The following is a 21324-nucleotide window of genomic DNA, read 5'->3' as shown; positions in this document are numbered from 1 at the left end:
TGGCCTCGTAGTAGAGTTTGATATCAAGTAATGTAATTCCTTCAACTTCATTGTCTTTCTCAAGATTGCTGTTGCTATTTGGGGTCTTTTATGGAATTATTTAAATTTTTGGAGTACTAGGTGTACCAGTTAATAATGCTGGATATTTTGTAATGAAAGAAAACACGATAATTTCAAGAGAAACATCAAAAGTGCTTTACTCAAAAGTAATGTCCATTGCTGGCTACACATTTCCCCATCTTTCAGGTAATTTGTGGATACCGTCCCAATAGAACTTTTCTTGTTTTGAGGCAAACCATTCAGAGACCCAATTTTCCACTTCTTCGTATGTTTTGAAGTGCTGCTCAGAAAGTGCATGTACCATTGATCAGAACAAGTGGTAATCTGAAGGAGCAAGGCCTGGTGAATACAGCGGGTGGGTTAATACTTTCCAGGCAAGATCTTTTAACACGTCTTTAACTGATTTTAAAGTGTGTGATGGTGCATCATCATGAAGCAAAATTACTTTGCCGTGTCTTCTGGAACATTCTGGTCGTTTCACAATCAAAGCGTGGTTCAAATTGATTATTTGTTGTCAGTAGCGATAGGTATTAACGGTTTCACCTGGTTTTAGAAGCTCATAATACACTACACCTTCCCGATCCCACCAGACGAAGAACATTGTCTTTTTTCTGAAGCGATTTGGCCTTGCAGTCGATGTTGATGGTTGACCTGGATCAACCCATGATTTTGTGCATTTGGGATTCTCAAAATAAATCCACTTTTCATCGCCAGTCACAAGTCAATGCGAAAAAGACTTTTGTGCCATTGAAGCAACATTTTACTGATGACTTTTCGGTTTTCCATTTGTCTTTTGTTCAGTTGATGTGGCACCCATTTTCCTTCCTTTAAAATTTTTCCCATGCTTGTAAACAATCGGAAATTGTTTGCTGAGCAACATTTAATCTTTCTGCAAGTTGTTTTTGAGTTTGACACACATCGCATCCAATAATGCTTGTAATTGTTGGTCTTCAAACTTTTTCAGTTGACCTGGATGTTCTTTGTCTTTCACATCAAAATCATCACTTTTAAAGCGTTTAAACCAGCGTTCACAAGTATCTTGAGATGGAGCATGTTCACCATAAGCTCCCCAAAGTATTCAGCAGCACTTTATATTCTTCAAAATAAAGTAATGAATTAAAACTTCCTGCAAATGCTCTTTTTTGGGCACGAAATTCAACATTTTGAAGTGTAAAAATATCTGTGATGTTAACACCTTCAGCAAATTTGACATATGAAGTTTTGAAGCTTGTTGTCAATACAGCAAAATAGCATACATATCAAATCGCATATATATCAACATATGTGTAACTCCATCTATTGAAAAAAATCTGCATTATTAACCGGTACACCTAGTATTTGGTATTTAAAGGAGCAACAAGGATTTCACTGTGGCTGGAGCAGACCAGAGTAAATGAGGTGGCAGGAGAGTAGTCAAGGATGAGTCAGAAAGTTAGCCTGGCCATACCATTTGAGGCTTCATTGGTGATTGTGATAAGTTTGGCTTTTTCTCTGAATAATATAAAACCCATTGAAGAAAATGCCAGAGTGAGATTTGATCTCAGGTTTTCTGTTACTTTAAATTCTCACCTGAGGATATTCTATCTCCTGTCCACCCTCCATTGCATTTTAGAGGGAATGGAAGTGAGGGAGGATGGGGGGAGAGAAAGAAGCGTCAATGTGAGAGAGACACATCAGTTGGTTGCCTCCCTCATGAGCTCTAACCAGGGCTGGGGATCGAACCTGCAACCCAGGTACATGCCCTTGACAAGGAATTGAACCCATGACTTTTCCGTGTGCACTGGCCGACACTCTAACCACTAAGAACACGGGCCAGGGTTGATCTTGGTTTTTTAAAGGATCATTGTGATTGCTACATAGATTAGACAAGGGACGCAAAAGTGAAATCAGACCTATTCAAGAAGGTAATCCAGGAGAGAGTCAAACAGCCTTAGAATGGTTGCAAGTGATAGTTATAAATACGATAAGAATTGGTCCAATCTGGATGTGTTTTGAACATCAAATAGCTAGGGTTGGAACGGATATGGCATTTGTGTGAGAAAAAGAGAATGACTCCCAACCTTTGTGGCTAAGCATTAGTAAAAATAGAATTGCCTCAAGTTGAGTTGTGAAAAATGTATAAGTAGCAGATTTAAAAAAATATATATATATTTTTATTGATTTCAGAGAGGAAGAGGGAGAGAGAGAGAAACATCAATGATGAGAATCATTGATCAGGTGACTCGTGCATGACCCTACTGGGGATCAAGCCTGCAATGGCTTTGGACATGCTAATTTTGAGATGCCTGTTTGACATCTAAGAGATCCAGTAGGCTAGTCTCTGGAATTTAGATGAGAGGCTGGTCTGAAGAGATGAAATAGTAGTTGCTAGAATCTAAATTTAAAGTTGTGGAGCTGAATAAAGTCTCTAAGGGAGAGAATAGAGTTGGAAATTAGAGTTATAGAAGGATTAAACCCTGGAGCAATCAATTATTAATAGTGGGATGGTATGAGTGAGGTGTATAATGGGAGGCAATTGGAGAAAATTACTTCAAGGAGGAGGGAGTGATCACCAGGATCAAATGCTGCTGATAAATCAAGTATGATGAAGATTGACTTGAACAATATGACTGATTATAGCAGTCAGGACATAAGTGGCTCAATAAACAATATGTCAACTTGTTTCTTTAGTTGCATTCTTCTTACCTCAAAATTAGTGCTTAAAAAGCATTGATTCTTAGAACAGTTCCATGAAATTGATGTCAGTCTTTCACATTTATAGATATAAAATACTTTTTCCCCTTACAATTACCAAGCTTTACTTTTATTTTTCTAAGCACAGAGCTGTAATTCTTATTCATTCCTATGTAATTTTCTAGTAAGGTAAGAGTCCTAGGATGTTTATAATGAAAGCGACTTGTGAACTTATTTGGCCACACTTAAACGTATTTGTTATTGATTATTATGCCTAAAATTTCATGTTTTTGCTATTAATTATTTTTAAGTGTTTAATAAAGGAGATATATATTTTTGTTTATTTCCATTTTTTAAAAAAACAGAAATATGTTGGTGAAGTGTTTAACATCGTAAGTCAACAATCAACAGCCAGGCCAGGATGCATTATCGCATTAGATCCCATTACAAAACTTGTAAGTATGTTTTTTTGTGGCCATTTAGCATTAGGTAAATAACATATATGTCAACTTACATTACTATTTATTTACATTTAGCAAGGCCGAAAAACCCAGCTGCTTCATGTTTTTCAAGAAGACTTCATTTTGAATAATCTTGAGAAGAAAAATATGGGAAAAGACAGAATATTATCTGATGAAGGTAAAGACCAATTTTTATGTAATGAGAAATGTTCTATAGAGTATGTAAGGCAGTTAATAAAGATAAATTGATATAATATCTCATATCATCTATTTGAAGTTAAAATTTTCTTGTGTAGGTTGTAGCGTTATTTATCATAAATATCAGTATCTTTTTACTTTTAATCAGGAAATATAAACAAATTGAAAGGGTTTGTCAATTATGTTTTCTAAAAAGCATAATATAAATGTATTTTGTCATTAATGCATGAGTGCTCTTCGATAGGTCTGCTCCTGCCCTAACAATTTGGATAGTGTAGACACCTATAATTTTAAAGCAATAGCTTAACACTTCAAGTTATAATTTAAAGACCAAATGTTTTAATTAAGATCCTTTAAATTAAATAGTTTTGAAAATTATTTAAACACCTCCACTCAATATTAACTGTTTATTTGCATAAAGGAAAACAGAGCAAAATAAAGCTAAAATCTCTTGGTCATCAGTTTCAATTTTCAGAGCCAAACCAAACACAAAAATGACCTTTCTTATAAAGCAACCATGCAGTGTGTACCTGCTGTTTTAAAAGTTAGTTATAAGCCTCAAGGAATATTAATGACTACATTTTTATTTGTTCCAGATTTTTTTTTTACTTCTGTTGTACTTGTTTCTTTATTCTACCTTTTTACCATTTTCCTTTGAGAAGTACTTCTTTGAGTTCTATACTTTTATGTCTAACTAGAGGCCTGGTGCACGAATTCTTGCACCGGTGGGGTCCCTTGGCCTGGCCGGCGACAATCAGGGCTATGGGGGCCACCTGCCTGGGAGAGACCAAGGGTGGGCTCCAGGGCATGTCTAGCCCGTCTGGCCCGTCTGGTCCGTCTCGCCCAGTCCTGATCAGCTGGACCCCAGCAGCAAGCTAACCTTCCAATCGGAGCGTCTGCCCCCTGATGGTCAGTGTGCATCATAGCGACTAGTGGAATGGTCTAATGAATGGTCCAATGAACGGTTGGACACTTAGCATATTACGCTTTTATTATATAGGATTTCTTATCACTGCTTTCACTTAGTCTTCTATTATTTTGCCTGAGAACTCATGAACTGTGCAAAAAACACTTACAGTGCTTTTGTAACCTCTAAATATAATGATGGTAGGATGCTAAAAAATGAGAAATAAAGATGTCAGTTACAGGATAAAGGGTTATTTATTTTCAATAAAATGTTCTGTACTTTTTCTTTTTTATATTAAAGTATTAATAAAAATACTAGTATTGTTAACAATTCCTCTCATTAAAACTTTCTTGTTAGTAAAATTTATCAGAAATAGATTTATTTCTGGTATTTTTTATTTTGTTATAATCCTGTATTCTTCCTTCCCTTTCTCTTAATTCTTGTAATTTTAAATGCCTATCTCACCCAGAACACATTACTAAAGTTTTCTTTTCATTTAGTCTCTTAAGATATTATGGTTATCTTTCTTTGCTGGTGTTCCTTTGAAACTTTTTTTCTATGCAAATTTAAAAGGACAAAATGGTAGTTTTCTGATATTTTTATATGCTCTATGATTTATATAGTTTCTGTAATGTAATTTTCTAGATATAATTTTGTGCATGATGAAAATAAGGAAAACTTGGGTTAAAATCTAGCATTTTTAAGTTTGTTTTTTTTCAGGCAATAATGAATTACTGATTTTATGATATATTTTAGATAGGTGCATTTTTTAAGTTTATTTTAAGCAACTTATGTGCTGCTTAAATTATGCAGTTTTGACTAAGAAAAATTTTCCTGAATAATATGTTGGATAATGAATACTGATATATCGGTCCTTAGATAAACATCATTAACAGGTCATTTCATTATGGTCTTATTTCAAAATATATTTGACAACATAATTTTCATCATGATATGTTGACTTAAAGTACCTATCACATAGTTCTTATCTGTTCAGAAAATTCCTACTTAATATGGTCTAATCTGTGTGAACATTGTATTGGTGATGACTGTATTATGTGATTTTTTTAAGACTGTCAGTTCAAAAATGAAATTTAAGTATAGTATACTTGTTAAAATTTTAAATTAATAAAGTTCATGTGGTAAAGTTGATTCTGTTCTATAATTGCCTTTTGTATTTGGAGCTGTAGATAAGAGTTTTGATTGTTTCAAAAATCAGTTATTTTGCCTGGCAAGCGTAGCTCCATGGTTGAGCACTGACCTATGAACCAGGAGGTCACAGTTCAATTCCCGGGCAGGGCACATGCCTGGGTTGTGGGCTCAGTCCACAGTGTGGGCTGTGTAGGAGGCAGCTGATCAGTGATTCTCTCTCATCATTGATGTTTCTGTTTCTTATCTCCCTTTCCTTTTCTCTCTGAAATCAATAAAATATATTTTTTTAAAAATCAGTTATTTTAAGTTAGCATATTTAATAAGTTATCTCACTTATCCATGTTGATAGTGAAAAATATCATTAATATCCATAGGCAGCTCACCTAATGGATTTTCTGAAAAATTCTACCTAATTGTAATAGAGTGCACTCAAGACAACCGCTCATTGTTACACATGTGGAATTTACATTTAAAGTCCATTCCTGTCTCATTGGGTGAGTCTTTTTGTTTTAATATAGTTTATTCAGTAGGCTTAAATTAACAAAGTACATAAGATTAGACAGTTCAGTGCATATTTTTAAAGCTGTTCTTATTGAATAGTGATAATATAGTTTATTCAGTTAATTAAAAATGCAAAATGATTCTTATTTTCTTGTTAATAAAGAATCATATGAATATGTTTATTACTTTTAAAATCTTTTAGAAGGCAGTTTTGGATTATGAAATGTAGCAATTTATAATGTTTATAGGGTTTCCCCACACCCCTGGTTTTTACTTCTTTTCTTATGTTTTATAGATGAAAATATAGATAAAAAAATACCTGAAGCAGTTTGGCAGCCAGAAGAACATTATTCATCTTCTCCAGAGAAAATCCTATCTCCTTTTTCACAGAAGTATCAGGCTTGCAGAGCAAATCTCCAGAGTACCAGCAAATTGACTCTGTCTTCAGAAATGGTTTATAGCCAAGAGTTGCATTTGCCACAAGGAGTTGAGATAATAAGTGTTAAGCCATCAGCAGGTTTGTAAATTTCGTGAAAAAAGACTGTGTAAACTTTGTAATCCATGAGTGCTTACTAGGTAATTAAAAATATGTGCAACTACTACTTTTTAAATTCACATAGGAACATTAATGAAAAGATTATCTTTAAGTACCCTAAATTTGATAGCTTAAATTTCTCATTGTTTTTAGATTGCTTTGACAAATTTATTAGTCAGTTGTAGTCTTAAATATTGATTTCTAAAATAAATTCTCGTTATCCTTTTGTGAAGACAAAGTGAAAGTTTCTAGGGTAGAGATAGTAATGCCCCTTATTTGCCAACGTTGATAATATTTGTAGTGCTGCCTGGAGCCATGTGCTATGAAGGATTATGAGTGTGTGGTTCCTGATTCATATTTAGTATCTTTATCTTAGGGCAGTAGTTCTCAAAAGGCGGTCCCCAGACTAGCAGCATCACCATTACCAGGGAACTTATTGGAAATAAAAATTCTTGGGCTGTACCCTAGTATTATTAAATCACAAACTCTTGGGGTCTGTGTTAACAAGCCTTCTAGATAATTCTAATGCACACAAAAAATAACTGCTATTCTAGGGTATCAAGAAAACTAAGACAAAATTTATCTTCTTATCACTTAATTCTTTCATTTTCATAGTCATAGTGTGGGTTTTGGTCTTTTCTACTTCCCTCATTCTTTTTTTTTTTTTTTTTGACTGATTACTTTGAATGCTTTTCAGTTGCCATGTTATCAGATACCTAATTTTTTTTCTAATTTAAATTAGCAGATGTAGGTATTAACAGTGTTCTGATAATATCTGCATTCTACTTCTTTGTATATTTAAATAAAAGAGGCATCAGTACAAGGAAAGTGAACGTTTGAAAAAGAATGACTTACATTGAAACTTTTAAGAACTATTATCTTTAGTCAGTATGATCTTCACTACTGAATTCCAATTAAAATAATATGGCAAATGTAAGAGAAACTGAGGATATTTCTGAAAACAACCCTCTTATCTAACTTTGGCCCCAGTTGAGTTTGGAAGAAAAAAAGCAGTTCTAGGGAAAAAGAAGAAATTTATTTTGTTTGGCAAAACTAATGTATGGTACAGTAATCCCCCCTTATTCTGAAGAATTACGTTCCAAATCTTCCAGTAGATGCCTGAAACTGAGGATAGTACCAAACCCTAGATACACTATGTTTGTTCCTATATGTGCATACTTTTTCACTGAAAGGAAGCACTTTACCACTTCTCTTTGGATTATTCAAATTGCCAGCATTACTACTCTTAGACTTTTGGGACTATTATTTAGTAAAATAAGGGTTACCTGAACACAAGCACTGAGATACCGCAATAGTTGCTCTGATTACTAAGTGACTATCAGCCTGGTAGCACAGTGTAGATACACTCCAGTGGTCAGCAAACTCATTAGTCAACAGAGCCAAATATCAACAGTACAACGATTGAAATTTCTTTTGAGAGCCAAATTTTTTAAACTTAAACTTCTTCTAACGCCACTTCTTCAAAATAGACTCGCCCAGGCCGTGGTATTTTGTGGAAGAGCCACACTCAAGGGGCCAAAGAGCCGCATGTGGCTCGCGAGCCGCAGTTTGCCGACCATTGCACTAGACAAAGGGATGACTCATGTTCTAGGCAGGACAAAACTGGGCAGTGCGAGATTTCATCATACTACTCAGGATGGTGTTTAATTTAAAACGTAAAAATTGTTTATTTCTGGAATTTTCAATTTAATATTTTCAGATCTCATTTGCTCATTGGTATTTGAAACCACTGAAGGTGAACTGTAAATGAGGGGAGACTACTGTAAAAATTTTTTTCCTAGCCTTAAGAATTTTTTTTAGTCAAGACTATTAGAAAACATAGTATATTCCTTGAGGACTTAAAAAAGATTACAATTATGTTGAAATGGGCTTTTAAAATATGATAAATGTTCTAATTATAAGAAATGTTATATAGGACAGGGGTTGGTAAACTATGGGTCATCTACCTGTTTTGTAAATAAGTTTGAGTGGAACGTAGCCACATTTATTTGTATATGGCTTTTGTTCTATAGTGGCAGAGTTGAGTAGTTGTGGCAGAGACCTATGGCTAGCAAAGGCCAAAATAGTTATTACTATCTGTCCCTTTAAGGAAAAAAATTGCTAAATCCTGGTTTAGGAAATTAAGAGTATATGATTACAGTAAGCCCAAGAAAATGTTATGTCCCACTTAGGAATCTTCTCAGCATTAGTTATATCAAATATTCTTTAATCGTTGAGTGCCATTTAGTATTTAGGTAAGCATGGCCCACTCCTCACAAAATGGAATTGAAAAATATCAGAGAGATGTGACCAATGAATGTTGACAAGTTTTAAAACTGCATTGATACCTTTAAAATAAGATTTATAGCCCAGCCAGTGTAACTCAATGGTTGAATGTCGACCTATGAACTAGGAGGTCATGGTTCAATTTCTGGTCAGGACACATGCCTAGGTAGTAAGCTCAATCCCCAGTAGGGAGCATGCAGGAGGCAGCCCATCGATGATTCTTTCTCATTGATGTTTCTATGTCTTTCCCCTCTCCCTTCCTTTCTGAAATCAATAAAAAATGTATTTTTAAAAATTATAAAATGAGATTTACAATAATATGTAAAACTAGTAAAGAGCTGTGAAAAGGATATTGACTTGAGAACTAGGACTTAAATTCAGGTTTTCTAATTCTGCCTTAATCTAGCTATTTGATTTAGGCATAAGATACTTAACATATTTGGTCAAGGGTCTTTACCTATAAAATGCAGGAATTGAACTAAATTGTTTCAGAGTTCTTTCAGATTTGGTAATATTGTCCTTCTTGCACACTTTTTGTTGTCATTTAAGGCTTTTTACTGATCTTATTGACCCTTAAACTAAATATTGACTGTTACGTTGTTAACAATAGTCATACAAAAGACTAAAACCTTTAGTACATGAAAATAGAATATTTAACCAAATTTGACATTTTGTTAATGGATTATTTTTATTTTAGGTCATCTGAGTTCTTCTTCCATATATCCCATATGCAGTGCTCCCTATTTATTGGCAACTTCATGCTCAGATGAGAAAGTAAGATTCTGGAGATGCAAAGTAACATATGGAGAAGCTGCCACATCAAATAATGGAAAAATGGATCTTGTGTATACTTGGGAGGAATGGCCATTACTTATTGAAGATGGACTTCAGAGCAATAGTAGTATTACTGTACCTGGTAGGCCTGTAGAAGTTAGCTGTGCACACACAAATCGTTTAGCAGTAGCATATAAGCAGCCTGCATCAAATAGTAGACCTTCTCAGGACTTTGTTATGTATGTAAGCATTTTTGAATGTGAGTCTACAGGAGGTTCATGTTGGGTCCTTGAACAGACAATTCATTTGGATGAGTTAAATACGGTGTTGGATTCTGGCATTAGCATTGATAGCAATTTAGTGGCCTATAATAAGCAGGAGGTATATTTATCCAGTAAAGAGAGTATAACATCAAACATAAAGCATTTAGTTCACTTAGATTGGATATCTAGGGAAGATGGTTCTCATATCTTGACTGTAGGAATTGGATCAAAACTTTTTATGTATGGACTCCTGGATGGCAAGGTACAAGAACAGACTAGTAAGGAAAGCCTGGCACTTCCTCTCTGGGAGAGTACTAAAGTTGTGCCTCTTTCTAAGTTTGTACTGTTACGAAGTGTGGATTTGGTTTCTTCTGTAGAAGGCTCTCCACCTTTTCCTGTTTCTTTATCATGGGTCCGGGATGGCATCCTGGTGGTAGGAATGGATTGTGAGATGCATGTATATTCCCAGTGGCAGCCATCTTCTAAGCAAGAACCTGTTATAACAGATTCATACAATGGGAGCACTCCATCTATAATAAGTTTAATAAAACAGAGTAACTCATCAAGTTCTGGATTACATCCTCCAAAGAAAACTCTGACTCGATCCATGACAAGTCTTGCACAGAAAATCTGTGGAAAGAAAACTGCATTTGATCCTTCTGTGGACATGGAAGATTCAGGTCTTTTTGAAGCAGCTCATGTTCTTTCCCCAACTTTACCTCAGTACCATCCATTGCAGCTTTTGGAACTCATGGATCTTGGCAAAGTTCGAAGAGCAAAGGCCATCTTGTCACATCTTGTCAAGTGCATTGCTGGAGAAGTTGTGGCCCTGAATGAAACTGAATCTTGTCATGAGCGCCGCCTTAGGTCTCTCACCATCAGTGCCAGTGGAAGCACCACTAGAGACCCCCAGACATTCAACAAGAGTGAAAATACAGATTACACAGAAATAGATTCTGTTCCTCCACTTCCTTTATATGCCTTACTTGCAGCAGATGATGATAGCTATTACTCATCTTTGGAGAAATCTAGTAATCAGAGTACGTTGAATAACTCAAACCAGTTATCAAAAGAAAATTATGATGAGCTTTTTCAGATTTCAACTCTAATGACTGATAGTAATGTGTTAGAGACAGATGAAGAAAATACAAAGCCCAGGGTTATTGACCTTTCACAATATAGTCCAACTTACTTTGGTCCTGAGCATGCTCAGGTTCTTTCTGGCCACTTACTTCATTCTAGTTTACCAGGACTCAGCAGGATGGAGCAGATGTCTTTGATGGCCTTAGCAGATACAATTGCAACTACCAGCACTGATATTGGAGAAAGCAGAGACAGAAGCCAAGGTAAAACTAAATTGGGTACAGGATCAAAAGAAAAACTAGTGATATTTTTACCTAATTTCACAGAAAATCTAAAATATATTTTATAAAAATGATGCTCACAATGGTTTTTAATCATCAATGCTGACTTCACAATAGTTTTTACTTGAAAATATGCTACTTATCCCATAAATCATGCTCTGAAATAGAATTTGAAATAGAAATTATAATACAAAAATTCATTTTGTCAGTCATTTTAAATTTTTACCTAATAGTTTGCTTAATAATATTAAAGACCAACCTGAATCCTTTGAGTTTAGGAAAAGTTAACATTCTTATTACATAATTACTTTAGATAATGCAAATGTGATTTCCATTTTATTTTTTTTCATGTTGTGATAATTTGCTATTATTTAGCTTTTAATATATTGAGGTTTCTTTAAAAATTTGCATTAATGTATACTTCTACCTAGAATAACAAAAATAAGCATAATAAAATTAGGTTTATTCCTCATCCAGAGATCTTTTTTTTTTTTTTTTTTGTAATCTCCTGAGTTACAAATCAATTTGAATGTAGGATTTCCATCAGATTTCAAAGATTGAAATAAACAAATGCAGCCAGGTGTACCAGATAGAGATCAGTAGGCTACACCCCTTGAACTCTGCTTGAAAGGAAAATATGGGATAAACTTAAAATAATAATTAAAAATTAAAGAAAAAATGTTGGCCATGAATTATGACACTTTTACTTTAAGAAGTATTGCTAGTAGATATTATTTTTTATATAAATATATTATAGGTATGTTATGTTTTTAATTATTTAATGTAAAAAGCAGGCCTTCCCACTGTATAACTATTTCAGTGTTAGCAGAACATTATTGGGGTGAGTGTATGACTTGAATCAATATGGGAAATATTGTAACATATACCACAGAGAAGGTTAAACTATTTTAAAATTTAAATTGTAAGATTCAGATCAGAGGAGGTCTGATTATAAGAAATGTCACAAACTCTGAGTCAGTTTATTCTCTTCTTTATTATTTTTCACAATATTTAACTATCCTTTCTATAGTATATAATTGTATAGGAAAAAATAAATATTTAGACTGATAACTTTTCAGTTTTAGAATGTTTTATCTCTGTATTTGGGGCTGTGACATTTGCTGCTTGTCAGAATTATTAGCATTTACTTGTGTTTTGCTGATGAAATGTTGTTTTACAAATAAAAAAAAGTAAATGCTTTTTTCCTTTTTTATAGGTGGAGAAACTCTTGATGAATGTGGGTTAAAATTTCTTTTGGCTGTTCGACTTCATACTTTTCTTACAACTTCCCTTCCAGCTTATCGAGCTCAACTCCTTCACCAAGGTGATTTTGGTAGTAATCTGTTAAAAGGAAGTAAGGCAAGAAGAGGAAAAGAAAGGCTTCAGAAGTTTGCTTTTGCTCAGATATAATGCTGACAAATTTGACACATGCTAAGTTTTCATAATTTATTTTAAAAATGTTTATTTTCACTTAATTTCTTTACTTAAAGTATCGGAAATTTTCTTCCTTTTTTTTTTCTTCTTTCTTTCTTTTTCCTTTTTTGGTTAATTCTCACCAGAGGATATTTTTTTCCATTGATTTATAGAGTGGAAGGGAGGGAGAGAGGGGCAAAGAGAAAAACATTGATGTGAGAAAGACACACAGATTAAGTGCCTCTCACATGCACCCTGTCCGGGGCCTAGGATCAAACCTATACATGCCCTTGTCCAAGAATCTAACTGGTGACCCTGTGGTGTGTGGGCCAACACTTTAACCACTGAGGCAGTATTGGAATATTTTTGGTAGGTGGAAAGAATTAATGAAGAAATAGAAACATGTAGCAGTTGGGCAATTGGATATTCTGTGTTATGTTTTAAGCACATCATACATTAAAGGCCAATTAGCATTTCATTCTCTTTAATTTCTTTTCTAGATTATCTTTTTCTCCCTTTTGAAATTTTAGAGAAAAAAATTGAATAACATTTTTGTTACAGAAAAAGATACATATTCAAATTTTAATTGTTTTATAAAAGAGTACCCCCAAAACTACTGTTAACATTAATGTGTATTTTAGATATTAATTTAAGAACATTTCAGATACTGTTATATACTGTTAGTCAGAACTTTCAGAGTAACAAATACTTAAGTTTAAGGTACCTTAAGCAAAACAGGATATTTATTAGCTCAGTGCCCAGGAAGTACAAGACATAGAGCTGGCTTCCAGCATTATTGACTACAAGTTAGCCTCTGTTAATTGGTCTCCGTCTCTTGCTCTCTCTTTTCCTTTCTGTCCTTGTTTCTCTTTTTGCTTCCTTCTTCCCCATTTTGAGGGAAAGTAAAGCTTAAAATTCTAAGTCAAATTCTTTAATTATTTATGAAAAATTATTGAACTTGGTTGAGAGATAATAGAAATCCTCTATAATAAAAGGTAATATGCAAATTGACCCTAAGGGCAGAATGACTGGAATGACTGGTTGCTATGATGCCCACTGACCACCAGGGGACAGACGCTTAATGCAGGAGCTGTCCCCTGGTGGTCAGTGCACTTCCACAGGGAGAGCACTGCTCAGCCAGAAGTTGGCTCATGGCTGGCCAGCGCAGTGGCAGTGGTGGAAGCCTCTCCCGCCTCTGCAGCAGCGCTAATGATGTCTGACTAATGGCTTAGGCCCACTCCCCACGGAGCTGTCAGTTGGACATTCCTTGAGGGCTCCTGGGCTGCCAGAGGGATGTCTGACTGCCAGCTTAGGTCCAATCCCCCGGGGAGCAGGCCTAAGCTGGCAGGTCGACATCCCCTGAGGGGTCCCAGACTGCGAGAGAGTGCAGGCCAGGCTGAGGGGACCCCCCACCCCACCTGAGTGCACGAATTTTCATGCAATGGGCCTCTAGTGTAAAAATAATTTAGAATAATAGTCTGTTCACACTATAAGTATTGTGGTTTTTTTTTTTAAATTTATATTTCTTTTTTTCCCCCATAGACTTGGGTATAATGAGAATTTTAAATTCTTTGGCACTGGATATTAGGTTAAACATTTCAGTCCATATATTTCAAAGCCACATCTTGTAATTAATCATCTTCACCCAGTAATACTAAACAAAATGTACTGTGAAGAAGAAATAGAAACTGAACAATAAACACCCCATGTGGTGCCAATAGGTTGAGAGAATTGCTAATGTAAATGGTGCTGTATAAATACAAAAGTACCTTCTTAATATAGTGACATCTATAATAATAAAAGCGTAATATGCTAATTAGACCAGACATCCTTCTGGACGACCTTCCAGACAAAGCTGGGACTGTGAGGGAAGCCTGGTTCCCGGGTGCCTGCCGGCAGCCAGAGGGAAGCCTGGGTCCCGAGTGCCAGAATGAAGCCGATGCCGGCAGCTGGGGGAAGGAAGGCCTACTCTTGCACAGATTTCGTGCATCGGGCCCCTAGTGGGATAATAATAGTTATTATGTGCCAGGTATTGTTCTAAATGCTTTAACACTATTAATTTAATCCTCACAACAATGTATTATGGTAGGTTCCATGATTATTCACATTTTTTAAGTGAGAAAATTGAGGAATCAGGAGACCAAGAAACTTGCTCAAAGTTACATAGTTAGTTAGGGATGGACTTGGAATTTAATGCATGCATTCTGATTCCAGAGTCTTCATAGTCTTTTTTTTTTTTTTTTTAATCCTCACCCAAGGATATGTTTTTATTGATTTTAGAAAGAGAGGAAGAGAGAGAGGGAAAGAGCGGGAGAGAAAGAGAGAGAAACATCATTGTGAAAAAGAAACATCAATCCATTGCCTCCTATACGTGCCCTGCCCAGTAATCAAACCCAAAGCCTAGGTATGTGCTCTGACTGGGAATCGAACCCGCAACCCTTTGGTGCAAAGGCAGTACTCCTACCAACTGAACCACCCAGCTAGGACTTTTCTTTTAAATGTCAAATAAAGTTTATTATCTATAATGTATAAGGGGCTGATAAAAACATAAAAAATCAGTACCTTTTTCTGGACAGATAAATAGCCAAAATAGATAAATAACAAAAAAATACAAAGAGTAAAGAAATGCTAGGGGAAATTCTCTATTTCACTAATAATGAAGGAAACTCAATTTAACACAATGATGAGGTAACAATTCACTGTACTATAAAAAGTAAGCATTATATGGGTAAACAAGTACTTGAATATTGGTTATAGTACTGAAAATTAAGAAAACCTCTTTAAAAAGCAACATGGGAATATATATGTTAATCCCACTTTGGGAAGAAAAAAGGAAAGATTTTTAAAGCTCTTTTTTTATATTTGTACTACCTATTGTGAAAAACTACATATAAGTCAAATGCCCCAAATAGACTAAGTCATTATGAAAATATTGCTATATTAATATGGTAAAATATTGAATTGCTAATAAAAATAACTTTATGAACAAGGTGTATTAATGGGAAAAACACAAATTAAATAGTATGAAAACTTTTTGATATGAGTCTTTACTGTCTTAAATTCTGTTCACCAGGATATAATGTTTATTTGATGCTTTTTTTCCACATAGGATTAAATTCACAAAACAAATGTTGACCAAAGGAAAATGAGAATCAGCTTTGAAGAAGAATCATACCAGTATAGAAAAATACCTTGTGTTTCTCATTTTCTAAGAAAAAGTCATGGGGAATAGAGAACAAAAATAATCAATGCAGTGGCATTTGCCATAAGCATTTTTTCTTATCTTTTTAAATATACATATTTTAATTATAAAAATATATGCTCATTATAGAAAATATTGAAGTGATAGAATTGTTTAGAGAAGCAAGAAAAAAAAAATAACCCATATTTCCTCTAGCCCTAAATACTTAATTGTAACTTTTTGAGTCTCATACAAAGTTTAGACATTTTTATTGCAAATTTGGAACACATTTCTGATAATCATTGTATAATTGTGTTTACACTTCTTACCCAACATTGTTTTGACATTTCTTTAGGCTTGTCTACTAGTCATTTTGCCTGGGCATTTCACTCAGTAGCAGAAGAAGAACTGCTGAACATGTTGCCAACAATGCAGAAAGACAATCCCACTTGGTCTGAACTGAGAGCTATGGGTGTGGGATGGTGGGTCCGGAATATTTGCATTTTACGCAAATGCATAGAAAAGGTAAGTATTTTATATTGGTATGAAAATTATATTTTGGATGTTCCTTTAAATTACTCTTTGTTTTTTTGAAGCAGTGAGATAATTTTACACTAGTGGCCTGGTGCACAAAATTAATGCACATTAAAAGGGGATTAATTAGAGGAAATAATTTAATATTGCTATTTGCTCTTTCTCTATAATAGAAGTGTCAGAGATGAAAGAAAATTAGTAAAATGTATATGAAAACCTTCCTCCTGTCAGAGTCTGGGGTGCATCTCGGGATCCAGAGTCAAGTCCCTGCCCACCCACATGTGCCTCAAAATCACATGAGACCCAGACCCGGCCAGTGCCACCCCCCACTCCCCCCATCGGGCTAGATCCAGACCCAGCCAGTCCCACCCTTGTCAAGCCCCGCCAGGCAGGGGATGTAGCCTCAGGTCCCTGGCGCTAGGGGAGGGGGGCGTGGCCTGAGGTCCCCCAGCCCAGACCAGGGCGGGGGGCGTGCTTTGAGGTCCTCTGTCAATCCACACCAGGTGGGGTACATGGCCTGAGATCCCCTGGGTGGGGAGCATGGCCTGAGGTCCCCTGTCAAGCCCTGCCAGGCAGGGGGGCACAACCTCAGGTCCCCTGGCCTGGTGCTGGGGTGGGGTGTGGCGTGAGGTCCCCCAGCCTGGTGCTGGGGTGGGGGGGTGCGGCCTAAAGTCCCCTGTCTAGCCCCACCTGGTGGGGGGCACGGCCTGAGGTCCCCTGGCCTGGTGCTGGGGCGGGAGGAGCAGACTGAGGTCCCCTACCCCAGTACCAGGATGGGAAGCGGACCTTGAGGTCCCCCATCAAGCCCCGCTGGGTGGGGGACATGGCCTCAGGTCCCCTGGCCTGGCGCAGAGGCAGGGGTTGTGGCCTGAGGTCCCCCGGCCTGGCGCTGGGGCAGGGGATGAGGCCTGAGATCCCTGTCAAGCCCTGCCGGGTTTGGGGCATGGCCTGAGGTCCCCGGGCCTGGGGCCAAGGTGGGAGGCATGGCCCGAGGTCCCCTGTCAAGCCCCGCCGGGCAGGGGTGTGGTCTGAGGTTCCCCGGCCTGGTGCCAGGGTTGGGGGTACGGGCCTGAAGTCCCCTGTCAAGCCCCACCTGGTGGGGGGCATGGCCTGAAGTCCCCCAGCCTGGAGCTGGGGCGGGGGGAGCAGCCTGAGGTCCCCTAGCCCAGCACCAGGATGGGAAGTGCACCTTGAGGTCCCCCGTCAAGCCCTGCCAGGTGGGGGGCGAGGCCTGAGGTCCCCTGTCAAGCCCCACAGGAGCGGGGGAAGGCGTAGCCTCAGGTCCCTCCTGATTGTTCATTAAGGCTCCTTATGGGAACTTGGCCTCAGCTGTGGGTGCAGCCATCTTTGTGATGGAGTGAGGGTCAATTAGCATATTCCCTCTTTATTAGATAGGATAGTCTTTATATTTGAAAATATGTTAATGTAATATTTTAAAGTTTATATTCTTATTCTTAAATTGCTAGTTGATACACTTGTTCAGTATATATGTCAGATTTTTACAAAATACATATACTTTTTAGAAAAAATAAAATAGTACCAAAAAGATTGTAATGAAAAGTATGGTCCTGTTCTCATCTCTGTATCCTTGGAGGCCATCACCATAAATTATTTTTGTAATTGTTAAATATATGTGTGTGTGTTTAAAAATCTGTTGAACATTTAAACAGATTAATGTTTATTAATGTATAATAATCTGTATATTAATCTTGTATATGAGGGAAACTGTTTGTTCACTTAAAAATGATTTCTGTGAAATATTGAACAATATATTCTAATTATAGGTAGCCAAAGCAGCCTTTTATAGAAAGAATGATCCTTTAGATGCTGCCATTTTCTACCTTGCAATGAAAAAGAAAGCTGTGATTTGGGGATTATATAGGTAGGTGAGAAAACTGTACTTTAAAATGAAAAACTGTTCACAAAGTAAATGTATGAAATAAAACTTTGTTGTTCTGGTTAGTGTGATTCATGTAGATTTTTAGTTATTTTTATATTTAAGGAGAGATTTCATAGGGAAGAATCCCAGATGTTTTCTAGAGCAGATCTTTTCTTTTTTTAAATATATTTTTATTGATTTCAGGGAGGAAGGGAGGGGGAGAGAGAGAGAGAAACATCAGTGATGAGAGAGAATCATTGATAGGCTGTCTCCTGCACTCCCCACACTGGTTATTGAGCTGGCATCCAGGGCATGTGCCCTGACCAGGAATCGAACTGCGACCTCCTGATTCATAAGTTTACGCTCAGACACTGAGCCAGGCTGGTTGGGGAGAGCAGAACTTGATAGGTCATTTTAGTTTGTTTTTAGGTTTTATCAGGCCAGAAAAATATTTTTTTGCTCATTTTAAGAACTTCTTAATGATATTCCTATAGAACAAAGAACTAAAGCTGGGAAGATAAATTGGTAGAATCTGGAACAAGCATCTACTCTATGCTCTATAAAACCCATGGACCAGGCAATCCCTCTAAACTGCCTTCCTCTTGTGGGCCAGACCCCATAATTGAGTTTGGGTCACTTAGAATTTTTCTTTTCTTTTTCCTCAACAACACTTGGTGAAAATGATCACCATTTGTTTTGGGTTCTGTTCAGCATGAACCATATGAACAGCAACCTTTGGGGGAAAATCATGGTACCAGTCAGTTTTGTAAGAGACTAGATCTTTTAGTATTGTTTTGAATCATCAGAGTCTTTAGGTTTTGATTATCAAAGTTAAGGTGATTGATTGATGAGGTTTAAATGATGAAGTAGCACAGAAGTTAATAAAAATTACATATTTCACATAGATTTTAAAATAATTTCTCATAATGCTGCTAATGCAGTGTTTAAATAGTTTGAAAGCATTTTTTTCAATAATCTGAGATATTTTTGAGAAACTAAATGTTTATCATAAATGTTCTTTGCTCAGAAAAGATGTATAGTTACTTTTAAACTGTCAAATGTTTCTTGCCAGTCTTAACTTTTAAGTGGCTAACTTTATAAAATCAGTTGCTGAAGCATTGTGTTCCAAAATTTTTATACTTTTTTTCCTTATAGATCCCAAAATGACACCAAGATGACACAGTTTTTTGGACACAATTTTGAAGATGAGAGATGGCGTAAAGCAGCTTTAAAGAATGCTTTTTCTTTGTTAGGCAAACAGAGATTTGAACATTCTGCAGCATTTTTTCTTTTAGCTGGTTGCCTCAGAGATGCAATTGAGGTAATGAATGAAACCTTTTTAAAAATAGCATTGTCATCTATAAGCTCTTCATCTAGGGCTAAAATTTTAATTTTTTTATTTCAACTGAAGTCTAGTGGAAAAAGCACAAGGCTAAGTACCTAAAGTCATTGATAATATTTTATAGTGACTTTTAAAATTTTGTCATTTAGCTTGAATAATGTTTATACAGAATTAAGAATAGCCAGGTCGTGTTGGTTGGTAGAGATAGGTAGTTGATCTGACTCATAAGAATATTCATGAACAGGTTAAAAAAAAGTTTCTCCTATCAATTAAAACATATTTTAAACCTATATATTTTTTGCTCTGTCTCAGTTGATGAACCTTTGCAAATTTTTAACAGATTTTTTCTCAGTAAACCTTAAAAATTTATGAATACTTGAGATATAACATTTCTATCTTAAATTGCCCTTTTGCTCAGAGTTTCATACAAGCAAACAACTTTTTTTTTTTTTAATTTTGGAAACATTATAGTCTGCTAACGTGGATGGGGAACAGTAAAAGTTCAAGAATAAAACAAAATACATCATTTGATTTGATGTATTAAGAATTATTCATTGTTTCCTTATTAGGCCAATTCTTTTTGCAAACATATTTAGTATTGGCAAATACTAAAATTTGTAAGCTATTAACATAAATGCTGACAAGTAGACTTGCCAAAGCAAGCAGTATATGTTTTTTTTTAATCATTCTTGTTCACCGATTTCAGATATTAATAAAGCCTTGTGTTCATCTAGTTAATAGTGAGTCAGTTGAGTTTATCTTAAGTGAAAGGTACTCCCACTTGTTTATAAACAATATTTCTTTTTTTTTACAAGGTATGTCTTGAGAAACTGAATGATATTCAGTTGGCTCTTGTAATAGCAAGACTATATGAGTCTGAATTTGATAAATCTGCAACATATAAGTCTATTTTGCGTAAAAAAATTTTGGGAATTCTCTCTCCTATCGATGAACTCAATTCATTGAACATCAATATGCATTATGATCCTTTTCTTCGAAGTATGGCATATTGGATTTTGGAAGATTATGGTAGTGCACTGGAAACATTAATAAAGCAATCTGTCAGAGAGGATGATGGTAAGCTGCACTTTTACGTTGTTAAGATTTAAGAGTTTTATTAGTATTTGCTGGGTATAGAACACACTGTTAGGTATTAATGGTAATACAAAGCAAGTTGAAGACATGGTCTAAGACTTTATGGTTCAGTTGGGGACACAGTTATGCATACTTTGGATTTTCTGTTTTTATGAAATCCCTAGAGGCCCGGTGCACAAAATTCATGCACGGGGGCGGGGGTGTTCCTCATCCCAGTCTGCACCCTCTGCAATCTGGGACCCCTCAAGGGCAGTCGGACATCCTCCCTAAATGGGCAGTTGGACATCCCTCTCACAATCCAGGACTGCTGGCTCCCAACCACTCACCTGTGTGCCTGCCTGATTGCCCCTAACCACTTCTGCCTGCCAGCCTAATCACCCCCTAACCACTCCCCTGCCAGCCTGATCGACGCCTAACTGCTCCCCTGCCAGCCCGATTGCCCCTAACTGTCCTCCTCTGCCAGCCTGGTTGCCCCCAACTGCCCTCCTCTGCTGGCCTGGTCGCCTCCAACTGCCCTCCCCTGCAGGCCTGGTCGCCCCCAACTGCCCTCCCCTGCAGGCCTGGTCCCCCCCAACTGCCCTCTCCTGCAGGCCTGGTCACCCCCAACTGCTTTCCCCCGCAGGCCTGGTCACCCCCATCTGCCCTTCTCTGCTGGCCTGGCCACCCCTAACTGCCCTCCCCTGCAGGCCTGATTGCCCCCAACTGC

At 36.7% G+C, this 21324-nt stretch overlaps 1 protein-coding gene across 6 annotated transcripts in view; it reads left to right on the top strand.

The window, feature by feature from the left end:
• Positions 1–21324, top strand: part of DMXL1 (Dmx like 1) — a 148710-nt gene that overhangs the window by 54057 nt on the left and 73329 nt on the right. For all 6 annotated transcript variants that reach the window (XR_013961148.1, XR_013961149.1, XM_080679390.1 and 3 more), the window contains exons 14-23: positions 3099–3188; positions 3270–3372; positions 5826–5945; positions 6248–6469; positions 9471–11156; positions 12391–12498; positions 16124–16293; positions 18087–18184; positions 19337–19502; positions 20339–20600. Coding sequence is in view for 4 of the 6 variants with exons in the window: in XM_080679390.1 (XP_080535516.1) it covers positions 3099–3188; positions 3270–3372; positions 5826–5945; positions 6248–6469; positions 9471–11156; positions 12391–12498; positions 16124–16293; positions 18087–18184; positions 19337–19502; positions 20339–20600 (3025 nt within the window). In the remaining 2 variants the exon portion in view is untranslated. The remainder of the gene's footprint in view (positions 1–3098; positions 3189–3269; positions 3373–5825; positions 5946–6247; positions 6470–9470; positions 11157–12390; positions 12499–16123; positions 16294–18086; positions 18185–19336; positions 19503–20338; positions 20601–21324) is intronic.

Source organism: Plecotus auritus, assembly GCF_963455305.1.
Source record: "Plecotus auritus genome assembly, chromosome: 7".
In the NCBI taxonomy this organism is placed as follows: Eukaryota; Metazoa; Chordata; class Mammalia; order Chiroptera; family Vespertilionidae; genus Plecotus; species Plecotus auritus.
The sequence above is the reverse complement of the archived record's forward strand: the minus strand, read 5'-3'. Positions and strand labels throughout refer to the sequence as shown.